Source organism: Arvicanthis niloticus, chromosome 26 (genome assembly GCF_011762505.2).
Source record: "Arvicanthis niloticus isolate mArvNil1 chromosome 26, mArvNil1.pat.X, whole genome shotgun sequence".
Taxonomy (NCBI): Eukaryota; Metazoa; Chordata; class Mammalia; order Rodentia; family Muridae; genus Arvicanthis; species Arvicanthis niloticus.
This window is the reverse complement of record NC_133434.1, coordinates 5,803,588-5,828,458: the sequence shown is the minus strand read 5'-3', so window position 1 is coordinate 5,828,458 and position 24,871 is coordinate 5,803,588. Positions and strand designations below refer to the sequence as shown.

General features: G+C 47.1%; 1 protein-coding gene across 3 annotated transcripts in view; it reads left to right on the top strand.

Annotated features, from left to right (window-relative positions):
- The window catches only part of Pknox2 (PBX/knotted 1 homeobox 2), a 297,178-nt gene that overhangs the window by 259,283 nt on the left and 13,024 nt on the right, over positions 1-24,871 (top strand). For all 3 annotated transcript variants that reach the window (XM_076924651.1, XM_076924652.1, XM_076924649.1), the window contains 4 exons: positions 3,983-4,171; positions 17,107-17,236; positions 17,730-17,827; positions 18,592-18,711. In XM_076924651.1, coding sequence (XP_076780766.1) covers positions 3,983-4,171; positions 17,107-17,236; positions 17,730-17,827; positions 18,592-18,711 — 537 coding nt within the window. The remainder of the gene's footprint in view (positions 1-3,982; positions 4,172-17,106; positions 17,237-17,729; positions 17,828-18,591; positions 18,712-24,871) is intronic.

Here is a 24,871-nt window from a genome sequence, read left to right as displayed (position 1 = left end):
ACCTCCGCCGCCTTGTTTCATTTTATATTGTCCGAGCTTGTGCCTAGGCATCATCATAATGCTACCAAAAGCTAAGAGGCTGTTGTTAGAATCCCCCACACACATTGCCCATGTCAGCGTACACAGATGCGGAAACACATTAACTCCTCCTACGTTTTTGATTCTATTTTGATATAACTATAAATGTGCATGCAATTGTAAGAATTAGTATGAGAGAATCCTTGATTCCCTTTTTACATCATAGAGCACAATTTTCACAGGCAGGAATAACCTACCAACCTTACCCAGATTTTGTCAATTTCTCCCGCACTCACTTGCGTGTACATGTATATGTGTGTTATGTGCTGTGTGGAGTTGTTACATTTAGATTAATGTAAACATGTTATTGTCAAGGTACAGAACAGGTCTTCCCTCTTTTCTTCATTCTCTCTCATCAACCTAATCTGTCCTGCTTCTATGGCTATGTCCTGTAAGTGGCACTGTGCTGTTAGTATATATCCCTTTGAGACTGGTTTTTCTCTCATAGCACAACTCCCTGTGATACATCCAAGCTGTTGAGTGTAGTAATAGTTCATTCGTTTTTATTAACAAGTTGTAGTCTGTGACATGGATATACCATAGTTACTTCATGCATTCATCTGTTTACAGTTTGAGGCCATTTGATCCAAAACTGCCATGAACAGCTACCCGTTCATGTATAGGAGTGTGTGTGTGTGTGTGTGTGAGAGAGAGAGAGAGAGAGAGAGAGAGAGAGAGAGAGAGAGACAGAGAGAGACAGAGACAGAGACAGAGACAGAGACAGAGACAGACAGAAACAGAGAGAAAATACAATTTTATTTCTCTGAAATAAATGCCCACAAGCTGCTGGGTCATAGGATAAGTACATACCTAGTTTGGGTGTTTGTTTTGTTTGATTGTTTTTGAGGCAGGTTCTTACTATGTAGCACTGGCTGTCCTAAAACTCAGTAGAAAACCCAGGCTGAGCCCTGAACTCACAGGGATCTGCCTGCATCTACCTCTCCACTGACATTAAAAGCATGCACAACACTCAACAAGCATGCTTTATTCTGTAAGAAGTTGTCAACACTGTTTGCAGTGACTACACAGCACCCAGTGATCTCAAGTCCAGTTGTTCTGCCAGCATTTGGTGTCATCCATTTCTAACTGTAATTGTGCATATGTGTGTGCAAAGATACCTCACTGTGGTTTCAATTGGCCAGCTCCCTAATGCTAATGACATTGAACACCTTTCAGTGTGCTAATTGCATACCTACCCTCTTCAATAAAAGGTCTGATAACTTTTTTTGGCCCTTGTTCTAAAATTGGGTTGCTTGTTACTCTACTATTTAGTTCTAAGAGCTCTTTACATATTGCGGGTACAAGAACTGTGTCAGATATGTGGTCTGTAAATATTTTCTGCCAGTCCACAGTCTTTATCTTCTTTACAGGGACTTCTTTGTTGTTGCAGATTTGCGGGGGGGGGGGGGTGTTTTTGTTTGTTTGTTTGTTTGTTTGATTTTAGACAGGATCTCTCTATGTATCCTTGGTTATGTATCCCTGGAACTCATGATGTAAACTAGGCTGGTCTTGAACTCAGAGATCTATCTATCTGCTTGCCTCAGCCTCTAGAGTGCTGGGATAAAAAACGTGTATCATCATGCCTGGCAGTTTCTGTTTTAAGAACAAACATTTTTAATTTTAGCAAGCACATCATTTTCCATTTCTGCATGACAGTTTTGGTATCAAGTCTAAGATTTCTTTGCTAAACCATATATCCGAAGATTTTCTTTTCTTCTGTCTCCACCCCTCTGTGTGTGTGTGTGTGTGTGCATGTGTGTGTGTGTGTGTGTGCGCGTGCGTGCGTGCGTGCGTGTGCGTGTGTGTTCCTCTCTATATTTTTTGTTTTGTTTTTCAAGACAGGGTTACTCTGTGGGCTATCTGAAAACTTGCTCTGTAGATCAGACTGGTCTAGAACTCAGAAATTCTCCTGTCTCTGTCTCTGAGTGGTGGGATTGAAGGCATGTGCTATCATGCCTGGCTCCATTTTCTTTTTTCTAAAAGTGTTACAGGTTTTTTTTTGTCTTATATTAAGGTCCCTGCTCCATTTGAATTAATCTTTGTATTAGATGGGGAGCTTAAATTCAGGTTTAGGGGTTTGTGTTTGCTCGTTTGTGGATGTCTGGTTACTCCTGCATCATTTAGACAAGCCCCTGTTAGAAAGCCATTCGGGTTTATTTGTCACAATCCATAACAACGTATGTGGACTTTTCCCCATCACTCTTGTGAATTTGTAGTAAGGAATCAATGCAGAAATGGGATCTAGACACTTAGACAATTGTGTGTGTGTGTGTGTGTGTGTGTGTGTGTGTGTGTGTGTGTGTAGATCAAATCAAAGGCTTAATGAATGCTTAGGCGAATGTTCTAGCCCTCAGCTAGATCCACTGTGTCCTCTATCCTTCTTGTGTAACTTTTTTCTAAATAAAACCGAACATTTGAATGTACTATAAGTGGCCAGCAACAGGAAACTAGTTAAATAAAGCGTACATATGGACTCATATGTGACAATTGAAAGTAAGTCTCATCTATTCAATATTTATTCTATGTAAATAAGGTGATGCTGAGAGCCAATTAGATGTCACCCCCTGCCTTCTCACAGCTCTCGGTCCAGAAGAGAGAGAGAGAGAAACACTTCTGACACTCAGAAAAGCATATTTGATGAGCTAAGGGAAAACCAGAAAGTGAAACTGTATGTGTAAATTTCTTGAAGATTGGTTAAAATAAATGAATGTAAGTCAGCAAGATGCCTCCACAAGTCAAAGCACTTTCTGCCAAGCCTGACAACTTTGAATTCCATCCTGTGGACTCACATAGTGGAGGGAGAGACCTGACTCCTGCAAGTTGTCCTCTGACCTGCACATGAACACCATGGTACATGTACACACAAAGAGAAAGAAATAAAAGTTTAAAGATACATGAGGTGAAAACTGAAGCTTTTCCTTTAGGGTGACTGGATAAAAGACAATTGTTTTTTTTACATCCTGTGTTTTCCATAATTTCCATATATTTTCTTCTTATGATAATACGAGCATCAAGCTGAGTCTGATGGTACATGCCTGTAATCCCGGTGCTTGAGGGTAGGTGCAAGAGGATTATGGGTTCAAGGTCATCCTCAGCTACATATTGAGTAGGAGACTAGCCTGGGCTACATACAACCCTGTCTTAAAACTTGATGAAATAATATAAATGAAACAAATCCCCCCAAAAACCAATGAGAGCTAAGGAGAATGCCCCATATGCAAAGGAGCTTCCAGCCATGTTAGAGTCAGGATGTCCATTTGAAGCGGTCCTTGTGCAGTAACCCAAAGGGCATGGAAGGCAGACAGTTGGTACCCAGTGCCCAGCTAAGTCATACTGGATTATCCAGTCCGTCAGCAGGTATCATCAGAGTAAGGCAGCCCAGATCACATGAAGCACACAGAATATAAATTTAAGAATAGATCATGTCTGACCTCTGGGATGTTTCCAAGAAACTCTGACCTTTGTCTTCCTCATGTTTGCTTAGTTCTTCATGCTTTATAGTGTGCCATGGTCCTTTCCCAGGATCCCTCAGCAAACCTGTAAAGTTGTTGGGGAGGGTATAATGTTCCCATTTATTAGACACTAAGGGGGCATAGAAAGCTTAGGTTAGGTAAGTTAGTTGCCCAAGGCCACATAGACAATCCATGGCAAACCCGGAGCTTGAATCTGGACTTGTACTGCTAAAGTCTGCTGTTCTTAGAACAGCTGTCTCCAGAACAGCTGTGATAACAGAGGGCTTAAAGCAAGTGGGTAATCAGCAGAGTCATATGGAGGGTTTAAACCATGTGGATGGGAAGTAGGAACTACATGGAGGGTGGGCTTTCCTTCCCTGTTGAGGCTGGGGGCTTGACAGGGAGGGGGATGTGATGGAGACGCCTGGGCTTACTGCTCTTTCTCTCCCCAGATGGTGAAGGCAATCCAAGTTCTGAGGATCCACCTGCTAGAGCTGGAGAAAGTCAACGAACTCTGCAAGGACTTTTGCAACCGTTACATCACCTGCCTCAAAACCAAGATGCACAGCGATAACCTGCTCAGGAATGACCTCGGGGGGCCCTACTCCCCCAACCAGCCCTCTATAAACCTTCACTCACAGGTAACACTCGGGGATGGGCCTCATCTCCTCAACCAAGCATGCACAAAGGTCTAAAGGCCCTCAGTGACCTGGGCAAAGCAATTTGAATCATCAGATCCTTTTACAACGAGGCCCTCCTCTCTCCATTAGGCCACACAGGTCCTTATTTGTTTACTCAATTGTTTGCTTATGACAGGATCTTAGCATGTGGCCTAGCCTGGCCTCAAACTCTTGATCTTTCTGTCTTAGCCACCATACCTAGCCAGCACAATCCCTTATTTTACATTGACACACACCTGCTAGAATATAAGCACCCCCTAAATGACCATATCTAAGATAGACAGTGTCCAAAAACATTCCTGGCTCCTTATCCAAGATTTACCATGACTTGGTGAGTAGGTGAGTCCTGGTCTGTAAAGGAGAAAAGTTACCTCCCTAGCATGCAGTTTCAGATGGTGGATAGACGCCCCGACAGTCTCTTCTGAATGGCATTTAAGTGGCTCCAGGGAAACTAGTCCTTCCCTCAAATTCTGCCTGTCTAGTGGATAAAGACAGATTCCACAGGACTGCTCCTCCTTGCCCATCCTCTCCCTGTGTACTGTACTTGGTACCTCTGCCCCACTAAGGTTCAAGGTCACTGTGAAAGTCACCTCAACCAAACCCCTTTCAAGATTCCCCTGCCGCCCTCATCCTAGGAAATGCGGCCTATACTACACTATGTCTCTCCAGGACAGAATGTGTTCTCCAAATCCACAAACTCAGAAAGCTACCTGATGAGTCCTGCACACTGCACTTGCTGACATCTACGTAGACTATAAGCTCATAGCTTGGTTTCCCTACCTGATGACTCCTGCACACTGCACTAGCTGACATCTACAGAGACTATAAGCTCATAGCTTGGTTTCCCTACCCGATGAGTCCTGCACACTGCACTTGCTGACATCTACATAGACTATAAGCTCACGACTTTGTCTCCCTCTCACTGAGTTCCCGAAGTCCAAAAAACATGCACAGATGCCCCAGGAGGCTCATACTAGCCTTTCTCTTACCCCTAACAGACCAGGATAGGGATGCAGGTTAACTTGGTAAGGGAGAGAGAAGGGAGCTACTGTGAAGACTACCCAGAAGGCTGTGCCATTTCATCTTAGGTATGTAAGGACTCAGGTTGACAGAGGCGAGGGGAGGGACACACTTTCCACGCCGTGGGCTCCCACTCACACCTCCACAGGTACACTCAGTATTGCACCTGTCCAGCTCACTGCAATCTCTGTGGGGCTTGATGCTAAGAACGGCATAGGACACAGGGCAGGAAGTTTATTTCCTCCTTGTATTGCTTAAAATCACCAAATCACTTTATTATAGATCTAAAAACAGCAGCCTTGGCTTCTGCTTGCTAATATTCTCTTGAAATAGACTCATTCCTTCAGAGTCTTATTGTACTTTCCCTTATGATCGAAATTAGCAAGAAACTTGCATAAAAGAGGACAATAATTGCTCAACGAGCATCTCGTTTGTAATTTATTAGTTTCTATTATTGTGGGTTGCCATGGCGACGCTGCGCAGCCCCGGTGACGGGAGAGATGTAAGATAGGAGCTGAGGAGGCTGCGAGGCCTCACCAAATGGAGATGCACATTTTTATCAGTAATTTTCATGAAAATAATAAGTGAGGAGTTAATGAGATGGAAAGCCATCCTGTGGCTATTGTGAATTTTTTTTAAGTGTTGATCTAATTAGAATGCATCGGTCAGGAAAAGTAATGAGGATTTAGTGCCTCACAGAGATGTGAGGATCATATCAGAAAATTAGCACAAGTCTTTGGAAATAATCAGGTCCTTGGAGAGGCCCTGGATTTCCCCTCCTGGGCCCTCCGACTCTACCTTGAGCTCTGGAGTTAGGGGGTGTGTACCGAGGTAGCAGGGCAAAAAGGCGAGGAAGGAGGGGCCGGAGGCTCTGCAACCACAGTGGCCCCTCAGGGTTGGAGGTCTGTCTGAGGTTGACAAGAGATGCTGAAGCAAGCAGGGGTTTGCAGGGAAGTGGAGTTTGGGGGGGGGGGAACGGAAGCTCTGGGTGATCCAGGTGTTAGAACCGCAAAAGCCAGACCTCTGGGGCATGCCCGCCCGTGCCTCTGAGCGTTGAGGGAGGAGGCATAGTCAGATCCCTGCCTGAGAGTGAGGCTGGCCCCAGGGGTAGCCCTTGCGGAAAGGCTCTGATCTCAGAGAAAGAGAAACTCAGGTGGTTGGGAGAAAACAAAGACAAGAGAAAGCAGGGGAAGGGGGTAGGTTAGAGGTGTAGGGTGTGTGTGTGTGTGTGGGAAATACATAGTGAGATATTCCTATTTGATGTAACTCAAATTTGTTCCCATCACTTCCCCTGGTTGTGGCCGCCTCCTTCCCACCTGTCTTCCCTGGCCATCCCTCAGTCCTGCCCCACACCTGTGCTCTACTGAGTTTGCTGCCTGCCGTTACATTTGTCCTCCTGAAGCCTGTGTGGTCTATGGCTCCTGTTGCTACCAGGGCTTTCATGTCCAACTGCCTGACATTCAAGACCTCACAGGTCTAGCCTCAGCTTCCCATCCTGAGCTACACCGCTCCAGGGAACACAACCATTTTTCCATGCCTGTATATTGAAGTGATATCTCTCCATACCGAACCCCTCTTCTCTACAAGGCCAAGCCAGCCTTTTCCCAGGGGCAGTGGCAAGGCTGCTCTCCAACAGAGGTCTCTCTGACCCCCTTCTATAAAAGTCCTTCCTTCTCTTAGCTGGTGGTGGCTTATCATTAAAGCAGCAAATGTTGCATGGGGCGTTAGATGAGAAATTGTGTATCTTACTTTCCGATCCTAGAAAACACATGTTGTTTGCATTGACACAGCATTTTATATATTTGAAACCACCAAATCACTCTATTACGTATCTAAAAACAGCTACCCATGCTTCTACTTGCTAATACTCTCTTGAAATAGACTCATCCCTTCAATAGTGTTGCCTTAGCGTGCCAGCTGTGATCACGATGTCATCTGAAAGACCCAGGCCAGTAGGCATCAGTTGAAAGAAGTAACTCGGGGTTGGGGATGGTGCTTTGCAGGAAGGGAGAAGGAGGAAGAGGAGAAAATAAAAGGACTGAGAAAAAGAGAAAGAGAGGGTAGTGTTATTCAGGAGGGAGGCAGGGAGAGGCTTAAGTGTTGTCAGAAGGGGGAGCTGTGAAGAGAAAGACACAGAGAGATCCTGACCAGCCTAGGTTGGAAAGAAAGCAGGAGGAGGAACGGTGGTCATGGTGAGACAAAGATCCTGAGCGGAGTAAAGAAATGAATGGCTAGGAAGCAAGGTGTTGGAAGAGGGGAAACAAAGTCGAAAGCGAGCACTATCCTGACGTGCGGGCTTAGCAGCTTCAGAAGGAACTCTCAGCTCTAGGACTTCCCTGCAGTCTATGGAGGATGTGGGTGGTCCAATTCTCCCTCATCCAGGTGGGCTTCTCTCTGATATGCAGCAAACTCTACTTTACCAAAGTTGTCAGGGGACTGGAGGCAGTGTGCTCACCACCCCTGCCAAGGCTCTAGGACTCTGCCCCAAGCTGAGCATCCTGGGATGGCTATGCTCTGTGACTTTTCAGACCAGGTGCGGGGGTAAAGGGAGGAGCTCCAGTTTGAAGGATTCACCACTTAAATGAGTGTGAACTTGTGCACAGTCTGGGTACGGAGGCGGTGAAGTTCCTGTCCCTGTCTTTGGGAGGCAGGATGGATGAGGTCTTGCCTGAGATCATTTAGGAAAGAGTGCCTCACCATCCTAAGGACTAGGACCAAAGGCTTAGTTAATACAAGTGGCCGGTCTTAGGATCTGACATTAGGAGAAGAAACTGAGTAATGGGGGAGGGTGCGTGCGTGCGTGTGAGCGTGCGTGCGTGCGTGCGTGCGTGCGCGTGTGTGTGTGTGTGTGTGTGTGTGTGTGTGTGTGTCTGGGCGTGTATGGTGTGTATGTGTATGTGCATGTGTGTGTGGTGTGGTGCGTGCGTGCGTGCGTGCGTGCGTGCGTGCGTGTGTGTGTGTGGCGTGTATGGTGTGTATGTGCATGTGTGTGTATGCGTGTGCGTGTGTGTGTGTGTGTGTGTGTGCGCGCGCGCGTGCATGCGTGCGTGTGTGCGTGCGTCCGTGTGTGCGTGCGTGCGTGCGTGCGTTCATGCGTGTGTGTGTGTGTGTGTGTGTGTGTGTGTGTGTTTGTGTGTGTGTGTGTGTGTGTGTCTGGGCGTGTATGGTGTGTATGTGCATGTGTGTGTATGCGTGTGCGTGTGTGTGTGTGTGTGCGCGCGCGTGCATGCGTGCATGCGTTCATGTGTGTGTGTGTTTGTGTGTGTGTGTGTGTGTGTGTGTCTGGGCGTGTATGGTGTGTATGTGTATGTGCATGTGTGTGTGTGGTGTGGTGTGTGGTGTATGTGTGTGTGTGCTCGCTTGTTCGTCATGCTCCAACCCTAATCCCCTCCAGCCTGACATAGCTACCCCAAGTGCTAGTCTGACCTAAGGAGGGGTGTTGCCCCCTAGAACACGATCCTCTAGCTTAGCATCCCCAATGCCTGCCAGCTTTGTTGTAAACTGCTGGCTCATGGCTTTCCCTGAGTGCTGTTCACAATGCCTTAACGTGGCAAAGGAGGAGACATTTTTGTTTTCCAACTGACGGCCGTATTCCCAGCCACTATGTTGTGCTGTCCCCTCACTCCATGGGATTTGACCTATTCCCAGCTTGGTCTTCCATTTCTGTTTGTCAGTTTTCTCTGAGTGGGTAAAACCAAGGTGGGGACGTGGGGACATGTTTTTACCACACAGAGGGTGGAGGGCTGGGGAGGGCAATCTCAAGTAGCACAGCAGCTTAGATTGTCTCCACCACCACCCCGCCCCCCAGGAATCTATCCTGTCTTGCTCCAAACCATGTTACACCCAGGCACGATGCAGGGGTAGCTTCCCCACAGATACACTCTAGACTCAGCTCTGGGTTCTCCCATCCTTCGAGAGCACTAACTAAACCATCCCACTAGAGAGAACCCAACTCTTGCTTCACTCGGGGCTAATTTGATCTGAAAATCATCCCTCTGTCTCCATGGAGATTTAAAGTTAGCTCTAGACAGGACATGGCTCTCCTTGCATTGCCAGCCATTTGAGGCTGTTTACTGTTTGGGGTCCTGGGAGAAGCCCTGTGACTATTTCACGGGAAGCTCCTAATTCCAGGGGGAGTGAGCTATGAGTCTAGGATGAATTCTGACAGGCATAGGATGCTCAGGGCCTGGGGCGCTGAGAAAGGAGAGGGAAGGAGGCTGAAAGAAGAGGTCCTGGGCTGAGCATACCATGTGTGGCTTGAGATCATCCTTCTTTTCCAACAGAAAGCCAGGCCCGAGGCCCAGCCAGCACAGGGCTCATGTCCAGGTCCATTTCTTCCCAGGAAACACATTGAACAAATCTCAGGATGGAAGATTTTTGCCTGTAGGGGTAGGAGAAGCTACAGATTCATTGGCCAGGCTTCCTGGGGGAGGCAGCCTTTCAACAGGCTTGGGAGAGTTCAGTGGTCTATGAGTATCTTTAAAGGTAAGTGTTCCCCAGGCAGAAAGAAGTCTGAGAAGAGGCTAGGGAATAGCTTTTTTAGAATCCCTAGAGAGAAGAGGACAGAGAGTCGTTCATTCATGCATCATATATTCATCCAAACATTCATGGAACCTGCTGAGCTCCAAGAACACAAAGATGGATATGGCACAGTCTTTGACCTTGGAATGGAAATGACACTCCATCTTGAAACTAAAGTCATGGGAGGGATATTTAAAATGTTTATTTATTTTTTTTTTTTTACAAAATTATTTTATGTGATACTTTTGCCTGCCTGCATGCCTGTGCATCATTTACGCACAGCACTCGAAGATGCCAAAAGATATTGTTAGATCCCCTGGACCTGGAGTTATAGGTAGCTGAGGGTTGCCTGTGGATACTGGGAATTGAACCTAGGTCTTCTGGAAGAACAGCATGTACTCTGAACCACTAAGCCTTTTTTCCCCCCAGCCCTGAGAAGATATATTTTGAAGTTGACTATTATAGCCAACTGCTGAATATTTTAAAGAGAAATGGGGATATATGCAATAGGGTCAGTGCTGGAGACATAGTGCAAGACAAATTAATTGAGCTTTTACGGCTACAGCATGAACTGGTAAGAACGAAGCAGTCCCGGAAGCATTGACTGAGCTCTCCCCATCACAAACATAGTATGTTCTGAGTATCTATATATAATATTTTATCCCTCACAAGACTTCAGATGGACATCATCTGTTTGACACCCAAGGAAAGAGAAAAAAAGAGAGAAGTAAAGACAGTCGCCCACACCACACATACACTAAAAGTGAATGGGTGTATGGTTACTATAGAGCCTGTGTTCGTATAATATAGTGACATCCTGTTACACATAGGAAGGAGAGCAAGGTCCCTGGTCCCAGCTTAGGTGTGGGATGACTGTAACCCAGGGATGCGGAGACTAGAGGTGACATAACGGGTTACAGTGGAGCATGAATTTGAATTTGGTAACTGACTGGAAGAGAGGGAAGGAAGTATGGAGTGAGCACATCCTGATGTGCTGGGCTTGACAGCCTATGAAGGAACCAGCCCTTAGCTCTGAGACTCCTCAGCAGCCCAAGGAAGCCACCCATCTCTCCCTCATAAGAATAGGCTTCTCTCTGACACTCAACAAGCTTTGCTTTTCCAAAGTCATCTGGGTGGTGGAAGGCAGTATGCTCCAGTCAATCTTGCCAAGGCCCTAGGACTTCTGACCCATGCTGGATCATCTTGAGGATGAGACCTGTGACTTTTCAGATCAGGTGGGGACAAAGGAAGGTGGTCTACCTCAGGAGCATCACCACTTAGGAAAGCAGCACCCCTGACTGAGGAGGCAAAAAGTGGATTTGTGCTGCCCAGAGGCCAGAGCAGTAGAGCTGTGTGACTTCTGTCGCCTGGCCTCTCGTAGTGTGTAGTTCCTGCAGGGCCTGAGGATGAAACCTGAGAGCTCCGTTCCTTCCGGGAAGGAATGTTCCTTAAGAGTAGCAGCTGCTGCTTGTCCCCACAGGCCTGGACTGTCTTTCCCTTGAGGCCAAAGCCCCCAGCTGCGGTGGAACAGGACAGGATTAGAAGGTTTGTTTATATGTGCTTGGCTTCCCTGCTTTTGCAAACCTAGCTCTTCTTGGTCTAAGGCAGGACTCTGGCTGTCATAGAGCAGAAGGACTCTGCCAGAGAGGGTGTCTGGGGACAGAGGTAACCTCCTCAACCACCTAGACACGCATACAGCCCAGTCGGACCACAGATCTATGAAGCATCTAGCAGGCACTCCAAAAAGCACTAGGCATAGTGTTAGAGAAAGAGACAGACTTCTTTCCCCCCAAAACCTATTCCCAAGCTAAGGCAACAGACATCTGCACAAGAGAGAACCTTTCTGTGTGCCCTGGGTAAGGTGATAGGAAGTGAGGAAGAGTCAGGAATACTGCCCATGCTGAAGCCTAGACAGGCGGGCCAAGCTCTTCAGCGGAAGTGGGACACTGAAATGCATCTCACTGTCCCCTCAGGCCAGGCCAGTAAGTTATGGAGGAAGTCATCTGGGAGGGATTGGTGAGCTGGTCTGAGGCTGTGGATCCACAGAGACCCCTAGTGGCCAGGGCAAGGATGGAAGTTTGCTGGGCCCTGTATCTGGGTCCTGTCCCTTAATCCTTTCACTGGAATCCTAGAGACAAACCATCATTGGTTTTTTTCTTAATCCTCAGATGCAATGGATTTTTCAAGGTCATCCAGTGTATCTCCGTGTTTCAGGGGCAACCTAGTAAGATAAAGATTCCAAATATTTCAAAAATACATTTCAAGATAAATGTCTCCATCATTTTTTTTGTCATGCTTTAGTTTTTTTACCCCATTGTATGAACCTGTGTGTGTAGTGTATATGTGCATGAATGTGTGTGTGTGTGTGTGTGTGTGAGCATGCATGTGTGAGAATGTGTATATGTGTGCCTGTGTGTGAGTGCCTGTGTGCGTGTACATATGTGCATGTGTGTGAATGTGTATGTTGAGTGTGAGCATGCATGTGTGAGAGTGTGTATATGTGTGCCTGTGTGTGCATGTGTGTGTGTATGTGTGTTTCCCAGAAATGGAAAATAACTTTCTGGGTATCTCAGGCCCTTTCCCTATTAAAAGTGAAGACAGAAGTCTCAGGAGAGGGGCAGCTCTTCCAGCTGACGTCAGATCACAGATCCAATCTTGTGGTCACAGTCAGTTTTTGTGTGCCCCATCACCTCACAAACACACTCCCAAGAGGCATCCCAGAGCCCCTCTTGCTTCTTAGTAAGCCCTTTCCTCTGAAGAAGTCATCCTTTTTGTTCCAAAAAATGAGGCTTGGAGTAGAACTGATAACCACTGAGGTCCCTAAGGTGAGCACGGGGTGAGGGTGTTGCAGGTGGCTCTCCAGAGAGACACAGCAGGGTTCGTAGGCTGGACAAGCTGCTTCCAGTACCTGGTACCTAGACAGCTCAAGCATAGATGTGATCCTGGATACTGGGAGTGTCGCTAACACTGCGACCACTGTGCTTCTCCGCTCCCTGTGGGTGTCTCTCTGAGAGTCTACACAGCAGCCTTCTGGGTCTGGAGTCAGACAAAAGCTGTTGAGGAGACAACAATATCATGGCTTTAGCCAATAGATTCTTCCTCAGGGCTTTCATGGCTGCTATGGTGGCTTCTTCAAAAATGACTGAGACCGTCCCTAGAGAATCAGAGCTGCCTTGTCGCTGTTCCGCAGAGCTACAGACTAATGTGCAACCTGACATCACAGCAAGGTGGAGTCTTTGCCCTCTTCTCGGGTGGGGGCTAAACTTGGATTTCTGAGGCTTAGTACCAAGTTCCAGGGTTGCATCGGACAAAGACCAGTGGAGGCATATGACAAGGTCTGTGCCATCCTGTCTAGGTGTGCAGTCTTGGCTCAACTTCTGCTAACTGCTAAATAAAGAACACAAAGGCTCTAGGACTTGGAGGACAGAATTAACCCCTGCTTTGCCACCCAAGTGACTACAGCCATATGAAGTAGGAAATAAATCATTAGACACCAAACAGTGCCAGGCAATACATTTATAGCAGGGCCAGTGGATTTGACTCCAAAGTCCATTTCCTCTCTTTGTTAGCCGCTATCCTACACACAAGGCCAGGAGACCTACAGCCATCTAAGTCAGGGAAGTCCCTTTCATTCTTTGGGCTTCAATCCTTTTGAGGAAAATGGGACAGTCTCTCTCCTGTTGACCCAGTAATGTGACGGTGAAATTAACATAAAATCAAGCGGCCAGTTAGCACCCTTCAATATTTATGCATATGGTAAATTGATGATCTTCAGATCTGTCTGATGCTGGAGGCTAGCTGGAGAAAGCTTTGAAACTTAACAGATTGCTGAGGGTCTGATTCGGTGGCCCTGCGTGGGCTGGAGAGATGGCCCAGTGGTTAGGAGCATGTGCTGTTCTTGCAGAGAACCTGAGTTCAGTTCCCAGCACCCACATCAGGTGATTCACAACTGCTTGTAACTCCAGCTCCAGGGGAGCCCATGGCTTCTTCTAGATATTGCCATGGGCATGTAACTGTATAGATGGGCACACCCACACATAATTCAAAATAAAATAAATCCAAGGCCTCAGGAGGTTTGTGAAGCAGCCCTGCTTGCAGAAGTGGGGGACAGACACCAAACGCAGAGAGGCCAAGCCTTTGCTTTTTCTTTCTTGCCCCAGCTAAGATGTTGCCAGCCCTGGCCCTGCCTGCCGTCTCTGCTCCCAAAGTTCTCCATTCTACCCCTTTGCTGGTGTACTTTGGCCGTCTGTCAGCACCTCACAGCCAAACAACAAGAGAAGGGTGGGGAAAAGTCGGGGAGAAAATGATCCAAGCCAGAACAAAAATTCCCTTTAGTTCCCCAGACCAAGTGAATGGCGGTGGAGGCTCTCCAAGCCACAGGGTTTGAGTAAGCAGCTGAGGTGTCCAGGTAGGGCTCACCCTTCTGTCTTTGGCTACAAAACAGTGTGTGTGTTAGCTGAATCCCAGAAGACATGCTTTATGCTTATGGTACTTTTCTTTGTCTTGTCCTAATTGTGCTGGACACTTCAGGCATAGTGAAGAATGTCTAGGAGAAGTCTTTATATTTATTTATTTTTTGTTTGTTTTGTTTTGTTTTTTTGAGACAGGGTTTCTCTGTGTAGCCCTGGCTGTCCTGGAACTCACTCTGTAGAACAGGCTGGCCTCGAACTCAGAAATCCACCTGCCTCTGCCTCCCAAGTGCTGGGATTAAAGGAGTGGTGTGCCACCACTGCCCGGCCTAGGAGAAGTCTTTATATTTAAGGATCTCATTTATCTCCACCTGAGGAGGAGTGCCCCGGCATGGCTGACTCCAAATGAGAGTTTATGGAGTAGCTGCTTTCCTTGGCTTTAGGCCTAATGACTTCGGGGTCTCCTTCTGTTTAATCTGCCTTGTAAGTTAGCTTCTGCTTCGACCATCTGAATTACGGGTTCCTTCCCACGGGAATTGATGTCTTGGGACACTGGCACTGTATCTCAAGCTTCAAGTCCAAAAACCCAGGCTTTGAGAGTTCCTTGATGCTAGCTTGAATCAACACGGTAACAAAGGAAGGGAGGGAGGGAGGGAGGGAGGGAGGAAGGAAGGAAGGAAGGAAGGAAGGAAGGAAGGAAGGAAGGAAGGCAGGCAGGCCTCCAGAAGGGGCACAATGTGATTCTCAAGATGATCATTTTCTTTGTGCTGTTGCTGGACTTGAAGTTGTTTCCATCTTCCTTAGGTAGGATTCAAGGAGCCTCTTGGAGCCCCAGCTAGGTATTTAGTATTTGTGGCTAATGGTAGGGAGAGCTGACTTCAAGTACTCTGACTGCCAGTCAGTTGTGTGATTGAGCCACCAGGACCTCTGGACCTTATTTTCTTTCTTTTACCCCTCAGGATGTCGGTATATGAAATGTTGGTTTTTTTTTTTTTTTTTTTCTAGCCTTCTGCATGCCAAGCTTAGTCTTAAACTCCAACTGTGTGGTTGGACAGATCAAAAGAGTAGTCTTACTGGTAGGAAGCTCTCACAGAGCACCCCAGAGGGGATGCCAAGGCAAGAACTGCCATCTCCCTTTCCCAAGGTCACCAATGTCAAACAGAACTTAGAATAGAATTGAATCCTCTTGCTTTGGCCTCCTGGACAAGCTGGCCGTGGGTAGGGTGAAGGACTGGGCCCCAGGCCCTGGTCCTGCTTCTGTGTAGAATTTTCTCTTCTAGCTCTGGACCAGGGATATAACAGTGGTAACTGGGGAAGAGACGGGGTCGGGTGGGGAGGCGAGGGATTCAACAGGCAGAGAATCAAGGTAGACTCAGAAATGGCTGCTGCCTCCTGCTTCCCTCATAGCGCTTCCGACTTGTGTGATGCCACAGTGGAAGGAGCAGTGTTGTGACTGTGTTCTGTGACATTTTCCTTTTATTGTGACTACCAGTAGGCAGTTGTTGGCTAGAGCCACCTTCTAATCATGGGTGCCTCCTCAGTCCAGATTCCAAGCTTTTCCCAAAGGCCAAAGGCCCAAGCTTCTTAAAGTCCTGAAATAAAAGCAAGGAAGTGGAGCTATCCCCACCCATTGTTTACTCCATCTTCCTGGCCATGTACCTGTCTCCAGTTCTTTATTAATCCCGTCTTATTGTTCCAGCTTTCAGTTTTGGAATGTGGGCCTTAGTGACCATTGGATTCGTTTGGTTCATTAACTAACTCAAGGCGGGGATCTGAGGCTGGGAAGTGCCAGGCTGGGCTGCTAAGCTTGCCTCTTCTGTACCTTATTGCTCTCCTTCCTGCTCTCTCCAAACGTGAACACACCCCATCTCCGACACATTCAGTTCCTCTTTCACAAATCTTTCAAGCACCTGGCCACCACGCAGAGGTGCCCAGAAAGCAGGAAGGGCCCATTGCTTTATCCTGGAGGCCTGCAGCTAAGCCTTCTTCCTCTGGTGTCAGGAGACCCTCAACATCAAATCTAAGGACTTTTTCACTGACTGCTAGAAGGCAAGGATGAGGAAAAAACTCATTTTCTTGGCTGCCTTGGCTATTGCAAAAACGAACAGGTTAACAATCTGAACAATGGGGGATTCGGTTCCCAGTATAATTCTGTGTTGAGAATTAGGGAAGACAGAAGAACCTATAACATGGGCCGAAGACAAGGCCTCTATGCGATGCCATTAGAAGACAGGTTATACAGCGACACAAAATGGCTTTATTATTTTTTAATTAATATTTTGGTATCATAATAGGGGTGCTAAGGATGTACAAAGACATATCATTGGGGGGGGGATGAGGATGCAGCTTAGGTGGTAGTGCACAAAGCCCAGCACTGCAGAGAATGAATAAACAGGCAGATAGAACGTTGGAAGCTGTTTTGTGCTGGACATATGTGAAGGACAGAGGTGCTGGAGGAAGGGAAGGGCCAGGGTGAACATCTGGGCCATCGAGCCTGCATCTGAGTAAATGTTGAGAGGTGAATGGAGGCTCTCTGCAAGTCAGAGTCACCTGGGGAGTTTTAAAACTCCAAAGCCTGGAACACACTCTGACTCATTAAAGGAGAGTCTCTGGGCTTGGAACCCAGAGCTCCATCCTTGCAGATTCTGAAATGTAGCTGAAATGAGACCTACAGTTTTAGGGGTTCATCTGTGCCTCTGGTAGCCAATGGAATAAAATGTAAGTGAAGAACTATTATAGGCCTTTTGGTTTATTTATTTTAAGATCAGGACCTCTTACTTACTCCTTTTAGAAGTCCTGCTTCTAAACTGCCCTCTGGTTTGTATTTAGAAGGAACAGGAGTTGGGGGGAGGGGGGTGGTACCAGGAAGGGAAGGGGAAGACTTTGGAACTGAAGCATCTAAGCTCCTGGGGACATTGTCACAAACTACCCCTCCCTTACCGCCAGGACCTCCTGCAGAATTCCCCCAATTCCATGTCTGGAGTCTCCAATAACCCCCAGGGGATTGTGGTCCCAGCCTCAGCACTCCAGCAGGGCAACATCGCCATGACAACCGTCAACTCTCAAGTCGTGTCAGGTTGGTGCAGGGTTCTGGGGATTGTGGGAAGCGTCTTGGGAGAAGAAGGAGTGCCCCTAGGGAAATTCTGGGATGAAGAAGTGTCCTCTGCTAAGGGAGGGACTTCCAGCTTAGTGTCTTGACTGAAGTGTTCTGCACATAGTGAGCACCAAGACCTGATCCTGATGGGTTGGAACAAATTTAAGTAAAAATCTCATGGCTTCCCTCCCTCCACACACATTCCCTCCAGCCCCCTCCCCCCCCAACACACACATTTAAGACTGAATAAGGCCTTGTCTCTCCCTCCTCCTAACTGCTTCCCATCAAAGGCTCTGCTTTTCCTTCTGGACATCATCTCTTACCTCACCCACTCCTCTCCTTCAAGGAGAGCAAACATACATTCTGCCACCACCCCAAAGAGTCTTTACATGAGAGTGCCAAGCAATTGGGGACCCTTGCTTGCCTTCTTTTTTACCTCCATGTCAGGGGACCCCAAAATTGGTTGTCTCCTCAGGTGGAGCCTTATATCAACCGGTTACCATGGTAACCTCCCAGGGTCAGGTGGTCACCCAAGCAATCCCCCAGGGAGCCATCCAGCTCCAGAATACACAGGTGAGTGTGTGTAGGTGTGTGTATCTGTGCATGAGCAATGGAGGGCATCTGTGATTGTTTACTGTCTGCTGGGCACTGCGGCAAAATGGCTCAGTTAATCCTTACCTCTAAGACACCGCTCTCCGGACAGGAAGCTGGATCTAAGCAAGGGTTTTATCAGCTCTGGGGATTTTGCTGCCTCCAGAGTTTACATCAAAGGACCCTGCATTTCCTGTGCTTGGTCACCAGCTCCAACTACTCTGCACCTCAGTGATATAGAGGTCAGATCTCTAGAAAGACCTGAAGTCAGACGCCTGAGATCTGACATTAACTGTGATCGTGCATATGTCGCCTTACCTGTCTGAGCCTGAGTTCTTATCAATAAAGAAGGATTAATACCGTCAGAGCCAACCTACATGGCTGTGATGAGGATTAACTACAGTGAGGAACAGGAAAGTGCTTTGCAAACTGTAAAGTATCACAGAAATGCTAATAACTATTGGATGGTTTATGGCAAATTCTCATCTTCAGTACTCTCTGCATGACCCTTTTCTACTGTTTCCTCTCTCATCCCCTCTTTCTCCTTTCCCCTCACCCCAAACCTCATCACCATTCTCTGAGGGGGTACTATGGGGTGAGAGGAAAAGGTGACCTCCCCAGGGCCCCAAGAATAACTTGGGAAAAGGGGGTTGGCAGTGAGAGTGTGCCATTACTATGGCAACAGGTCCCTAGCCACTAGCCTCACAGGCAGCTGATGCTGACTTTTTTCTTCACGTGCCCTGAAGGTTAACCTTGACCTCACCTCCCTCCTGGACAATGAGGATAAGAAGTCCAAGAACAAACGAGGAGTCTTACCCAAGCATGCCACCAATATAATGCGTTCTTGGCTCTTCCAGCATCTCATGGTGAGTGAGTGTGTACGTGTGCGTGTCCGTGTGTGTGTGCATGGGTGTGCATCTGTGTGTGTGCATGCTGGGGGTGTGGAATCACATCGGGGGGGTGATAAATAGCCCACTACACGGGTGTCACATGCTGCATGCAGAGACTATGGTCTCAGAAAAAGGCTATGTTGGATCATCAGGTACAGGGCAGATCGGAGGAGACTTTAGTGGGACCTAGAGGCCAAGGACTTCTGAGTACCTGCTGCTACTACTATCTCAAAAAGGGAGGGGAAAGTGTGAACACAAGAGGTGATGGAAACCAACATTCTGAAGAGAGTTGGGCACTGGGCAAGTATTTAACACTTTCTCCATCCTGGAAGCAACATATGTTGGTGTGGTCCTCCCGAAACCAGTGCCTCTCTGTGGTAGCCTTGGAAGATGATGTGGGAGTGGCCAGTGGGCTTCCAAAGTTAGAATCCAGAGCTTCTGGGTTAAATGGAAGATGTCTAGGCAACTCGATCAAGATGAGCACACTTGGTAGCCATTCTCTGCAGACTGTGGCTGAGCCATTCGGACAGAAGCATCAAGAGCAGCATAGTCACCTGTGCACATAGACAACCTGGTCTCACCCCCCAGCTCCAGCAGAGACATTGAAAAGTTCCTGGAGACCAGACACAATAGAGGGAAGGCAGGCTTGAAGACAGTTACATCAGGGCTGGACTGTTTCTTCTATAGCCGTGTGCTAATCCCAACGGTATTTATTTCTCAGAGTGGTGAACGTTCAGAGAGGACAAACGTACAGAGCTATCAGGTCATCCCTTAATAATTAGCTGTTCACTGGACGTGGTGGTGCTATATGTCTAAGTACTTGCTTGGTAGACTGACACAGAAAGAGCATGAGTTCAAAGCTGGCCTAGGCTATATAGCAAGACCCTACCTAAAAAACGACAAACAGAAACGCTTCCCTTTTGAGCTTTCTGCAACAGTGAATGAAGAGCGAAGTTGTATGCGGCTTGGTTTGTTGATTTTTGCTTTTGAGACAGGGTCTTACTATGATGCCTGGCTGGCCTCAGACTCTTGATCCTCCTGCTACAATCTCCCCAAGTGGCAGGTTTACAACTGCACGCCACCACATTAACAAGGTTTCTTTTTAAAAGCCCAACTTCCAATCTTTGTGAAATCTAGAGGTGAGTGGGACGTGTGAGGCTGATGCGTCATCTTGACTTAAAATACATGCTGACTCTGCTGTCACCTGACACTGAGAGTAACTGTCCTATAGGGCTTGCTATAGGTGTGGGTGGACCTACCTATATACATAGTCTCTCCAGCTGTGGCAAGTCTCTCAAGAGTAGGGACTGTGCATTGTTCTTAAAGCCCCGACTCAAGGGGGCTGGAGAGATGGCTCAGTGGTTAAGAGCACTGACTGCTCTTCCAGAGGTCCTGAGTTCAAATCCCAGCAACCACATGGTGGCTCACAACCATCTGTAATGAGATCTGATGACCTCTTCTGGTGTGTCTGAAGACAGCTACAGTGTACTCATATACATAAAATAAATAAATTAAAAAAAAAAAAAAGGCCCGATTCACAGTGTAAGGGCCCGGGACAATGTCCAGTGCCATCCTCTATCACTCTTCTTAGTTTTTGAGACAGTCTCTCACAGAACCTGCAGCTTGCTGTTTCAGCCAGGCTGGTTACCAAGGGAATCCCCAGGGTCCCCCTATGTCCAACCCTACAGTGTTGGAGGTTATAAACAAGGTGGGGTTTAATCTCATTATTTGAGGGTAGAGGCAGGCAGAATTCTGTGAGTTCAAAGCCAGCCTGGTTTATGTAGCAAGTCCCAGGCCAGCTGTGGCAGCACAGTGAGACCCTGTCTGAAAAGAAACACTCAGTGCTAGAGTTGCACCCAGCTTTTTCATTTGTGCTATAGATCCAGATTCTGGTCCTCATCCACTTTACATATTGATCCATCTACCCAACTGTCTTAGTTAGGGTTTTACTTCCGTGAACAGACACCATGACCAATGCAAGTCTTATAAATACAACATTTAATTGGGGCTGGCTTATGGGTTCAGAGGTTCATTTCATTATCAAGGTGGGAGCATGGCAGCATCCAGGCAGGCATGGTGCAGGCAGGGCTGAGAGTTCTACATCTTCATCAGAAGGCTGCTAGCAGAATACTGACTTCCAGTCAGCTAGGATGAAGGTCTTAAAGCCCATGCCTACAGTGACACACCTACTCCAACAGGGCCACAACTTCTAAGAGTGCCACTCCCTGGGGGCTGAGTGTATACAAACCATAACACCAACCCTACTTCTTTATTCTTTATTCACATGGTAGATTGTAAGAAGGATAAGGTTCAAAACTTTGTCCAAACAGCTGAGGTCTAACTTACTCTTGATATTGTCATTGTTGCTTTGAGAACCAACCCTGGGGCTATAGTTCTTGAGAAATCCCACTCACGGTTCCATATTCTGGGCAGGTGCTGCTGGCTCTGAGCTTTAGGAGAGAAGGAGTGAAGAACAGACAGACATCCAGGCACCATAAATGTTCCGTCTCTAGCTTAGTTAACACAACTAGTTTAGGGGTTGGTTAATTTGAAAGGCTAGCTACAAAAGGAACAGCCACCCAAAAGACATGGTTTATGTTCATTCAAAAGATATACATATATTCATTTGCTAATTTTGGTAGGGAGCCAACATCTTTTTCTTGCTAAACTGTATCATTTTACTTGCATAAACTTTTCTTAGAATAAACCATCCAAAGTCCAACTTCATGTCAAGTGGAATAAGAACACTGACTTTGGGAATCTAATCTAGTTAGAAGATCTTTATAGTTCTTTATTCTAGTCTCTGGTGTGTATCCCACCCAATCTGACCCAACGTGAGTCAGCATTTTCCTTCTCTGTCTCTCTCTCTGTCTCTGTCTGTCTGTCTCTCTATCTCTGTCTCTGTTTCTGTGTCTGTCTATCTGTCTGTCTGTCTGTCTGTCTGTCTGTCTGTGTCTGTCTGTCTGTCTGTCTGTGTGTGTGTGTGTGTGTGTGTGTGTCTGTCTGTCTGTCTGTCTGTCTGTCTGTCTGTCTGTCGAGACAGGGTTTCTCTGGGTAGCCCTGACTGTCCTGGAACTCACTCTGTAGACCAAGCTGGCCTTAGAGATCCACCTGCCTCTGCCTCCCAAGCGCTGGGACTAAAGGTGTGCACCACCACCACCCAGCAGAAGTCAGTGTTTTCAAGCAAATTTGAGTCTCAAATTTTCCAAAGCTTTCTACATAGTTTTCTTAGCAACAATAATTCTTTCCTTTTGTGCTGGAGTTCACTCATGAAGTCACAGAATCACAGGCACTGGCGTAGCTGCCATGCACCAGTCCGGATAAAAGCACAGCAGCAAATGTGGCTGGTGAGGCTTCCACAAAATGCCCCATTCAGCTTCAGCCTGGGTCTGAAGCTAGTGGCTGGTTTGCAGGCGTTATACAGAACATCCCATAATCTGCCTTGGCTAGTGTGATTCTGAGCACTTCTATAAACACTAGCTTTTCCTCTTGCTCATCCACCGGGCAGAAGTTGTGTTTTCTTCTTGCTTCTGTCCCCTGTCTTTTGTTATTTGCACTGTTCTGTGGCATGAGCAGTTGCAGAGGTGCACTGGGATGACAGAAAGCAGCTGAGGTGAAATATTAACTCCCAGAGCCTTCTTAGCTACAAAGCTGAAAGGAGATGGAGACACTGTCATCCTTGGCTCAGGTTTCCAGTCCCTGATGAATATGGTGACATTTTCTAGATATTTCATTTTGGCTGAAAGAGGCGAAACTCCAGCTGAAACCAATAGGTCCACGGGAACCCATGTCATGCTGGAAGCCCCTGAAGAGAGTCCTCCCTACTGAGGAGGGAAAGTCACTGTTCCTCCTCCTTGGATGTAATACCAACCCCTGCTACTTCTGATGCCTGTCAGTCATCCTGAGCTGTCAGCAATCCTACCCATTTCCATTCCTAAACTTGATGACCCTTTGTGTGTCAAGAGGTCTTGGAGAAGAGCCCAAGCCCCAACAGGACCCATCCTGCCCCACGGCAGCCGGTCTATGCTCAGCACTTTAGCATATCATCTCATTTAATTCACACAAGCACCACCCCCCCCCCCCAGGCGGGTCCTACTGTCTTGTGTTACCAGTGACAAAACTGAGACTCAGAGAAGGCTCAGGTTACACAAGATCACACAGATAATAAGGCCTTGCAGGAACCGAACCCACAGCAGTGCGGTTCTAATCTCTCATTCATTCAGCTCTTCTGCCTTCACACTGATCTCAGGAAGCAGATATGCAATGCTCACACCAAAGTCTGGGCAAAGCAAAGCTGAGCCCCTAGCCTCTCTGCCAGAGACCTGTGGGAGAGCTGTGGGATTTTTATGCACCCAGGCTCAGGTTTTAGACCTCGGAGTGAAGCTGCCTCACACCCAGCCATTCCCACCCATCTGTTTCATCAGGCTGGCATGGCTTGCAGCCAGGGCCCAGCTGTGCTCCACCCATTCCCACCTTCATCTTCATCATAAGAGGCCTTGCTCCAGGGCCTCTTATGAACCCTGATGTGGTTTTAAAACCAAACCAAAACAAACAAAACAAAGGGGAAAAGAGGAACCAGAGGCTTTCTCTATATGACTTTTTTTAAATGGAAATATCACATACCATAAATTTTACCCTTCAAAATATATGATTCCAGAGTAGAGGTATGTGGCCTAGCAAGACAAATCTCCAGCATGGACTATACTGGGCATCATGGTACATATATGTAATCCCAGCACCCAGAGAAAGTGGAGGCAGTCAAAGCGAATTTTAGCAACACAGGTTCAAGACCAGCCTGGGCTAGAGATAATCTGTCTCCAAAATAAAAACAATAACATAGGTTTTAGTATGTTTGCACCCTTGCACAATCATCACACCTAATTTCAGATGGTTTCCTTCTTCCAAAAGAAATCCCACAGACATTAACCAACCTCCCCCCCCCCACCCCCTGCCGCCCCAGCCTCTAACAACTTGGACTCTACTGCACGGCTCTATGGATCAACCCTTCCAGAAATCTCACTCAAGTAGATCATGAGATGGTCTTCGTGCCTGTGTTCTTTTACTCCATCATGAGGCAGGAGGCACAGCTCAGTGGGAATACTTGGCTAATTCACATCACATCGTCAAGGTCCATCCTTGCAGTAAGCACTGTCATTCTATCTTGGGCTGACAGCACTCCACCGTGTGTATGGATCACATCACACTTATTCTTTCTCAGTTGGAGGACACCTTGGCTGTTTCCATCTTGCGGATCTAGCAGAATTTATAATAGCTAGAAATTTCATCAGATTCCCAGCTCTCTAACTGTACCCCTAGTGCCTTGCATGCTAGGCTCAGGGCCTGGGAAAAACTGGCTAAACATCCAGGTGTAACTCATGACCTGTATAAAATCCCTAGCCAAGGAGGACAATGAAAATGAAAGCCAGCCAGTTGCATCTGCATCTTGATGATGCTGTCAACCACCCCACAGATGTTCTTTGCATTCTCCACCATCTTCCTAGGCAGGGCTCCGTGCAAAGCCTTGAAGGAATTATGTAGATGGGGTCTTGTCACCAGCTCACTGGCAGGACCCACATGTTCCCTAGATCTAGACACAGTGATGTGTTCTACAGAGAGACTACAGTCTCTTGAGCAGGACACAACACTTGGTGGCTAGAGGACACAGCATGAGTTTGTTGACCTTTCTACGCCTATTTCCTCTGATGAAAAATAAGAATGCAGTATCCAGCTTGAGTGGGCTGTAGTAAGGATATAACACATTAAGTGTGAGATACTTGAGTTGACACAGGCTCAGCTACTGCTTCAGATGCTTCCAGCATCATTCTGGAGGTCCTTATAATATGGCCTGTCTTATGTTGATCTGAAAAATCAACAAAGTGATGTAAGGTTCATTCTTGTTTTCTGCTACTTTCTCTTCTTGCTCTTATTGTCTGGAGTTCCACTGGTCAAATGTCCATTTTAAAATTACACTGTGAGAAGCAGGTACCTGTGGAAAGGCCACGAGGTCATCGGTCATTCCCAGTTTGCAATGAATTAGTTCAAAGTCAGACTTTGTACCCTACTCCCCATTCAGTTAAGAATAGTTGCATGTGAAGAATGCCCATCTCGGGTGGAGAATGCTTTGTTAACACGATAT